At 39.3% G+C, this 1046-nt stretch overlaps 1 protein-coding gene across 3 annotated transcripts in view; it reads left to right on the top strand.

The window, feature by feature from the left end:
• Positions 1-270: 270 nt before the first annotated feature.
• LOC115226987 (serine/threonine-protein phosphatase 6 regulatory ankyrin repeat subunit B-like) overlaps positions 271-1046 on the top strand; it is a 16811-nt gene continuing 16035 nt past the window's right edge. For all 3 annotated transcript variants that reach the window (XR_004997006.1, XM_036498472.1, XM_029797940.2), the window contains exon 1: positions 271-596. Coding sequence is in view for 2 of the 3 variants with exons in the window: in XM_036498472.1 (XP_036354365.1) it covers positions 295-596 (302 nt within the window). In the remaining variant the exon portion in view is untranslated. The remainder of the gene's footprint in view (positions 597-1046) is intronic.

Genomic DNA, 1046 nt, shown 5'->3' with positions numbered 1-1046 from the left:
GAGAGACAAAGAGAGAAAAGAGAGAGAGAGTAAAAGAGATACGGAGAGAGGAGAAAGAAAAGAAAGAGAGAAGGAAGGGAAAGAGAGAGAAGTTGAGAAAAGAAAGAGAGGAAGATATGAAAGAGGGAGATAGAGAGAGAAAGAATGAGAGAAAGAGGAAAGAAAACGAGAAGAGAGTGAGAGACAAATAGAGAACAGAGAGAGAGATAGGTAAAAGAGACACTGAGAGAGGAAAAGAAAGAGAGAGAGAAAAAGGTAAAGAATAGAAATGAGAAAAGAAAGAGAAGGATAGGAATGGAAGAGGGAGATAGAGAGAGAAAGAAGGAGAGAAAGAGGAAAGAAAACGAGAAAGAGAGTGAGAGACAAAGAGAGAAAAGAGAGAGAGAGAGAGAAAATGGAATTTCTCTATTTCACATGTCCTCACTTTCTTCATTACAGATTAATAAACCTCTTGATGGATTGGGACGAACTCCTTTAATCGTTGCCTGTGACGTGGGCGCCGATAGAAGAATCATCGAAATATTGATAAAAGCTGGTGCGAAGTTAGAAGCGAAAGACAGATGGGGTTGGACAGCTTTGCATTGGGCTGTGAAGAGGTAAGTTGAGAATCAAGTAAAATCTGCAGATGTGTTTTTGTTTGTAAATTTGTTGCAATTGCAGACACAGGTTCAATATCCAAAGATGCCAGAGTTGTGGGACAACATCACAACAGCAGACTAGCAAACAACAACAACAACAAGCTTCTCTTTAGTCATCGATCCAATTCATTAGTCATTATTCAATCATAACAATCCCGATGATGATGATGATAACGGCGATAATGATGACGATGACGGTATTGATGATGTCGACCATGATGATGGTGTTGTTGATGATGTTGATGATGATGATGGAGGTGGTGATGATGATGATGTCGATCATGATGATGGTGTTGTTGATGTTGTTGATGATGGAGGCGATGATGGTGATGATGATGATGATGATGATGATGATTATATGATGTCGCTGATGATGTTGATTATGATTATAGTGGCGACGAATGATGA

Source organism: Octopus sinensis, unplaced genomic scaffold (assembly GCF_006345805.1).
Source record: "Octopus sinensis unplaced genomic scaffold, ASM634580v1 Contig01013, whole genome shotgun sequence".
NCBI lineage: Eukaryota > Metazoa > Mollusca > Cephalopoda > Octopoda > Octopodidae > Octopus > Octopus sinensis.
Note: the sequence above shows the minus strand (reverse complement) of the source record. Positions and strands in the feature narration are given on the sequence as shown.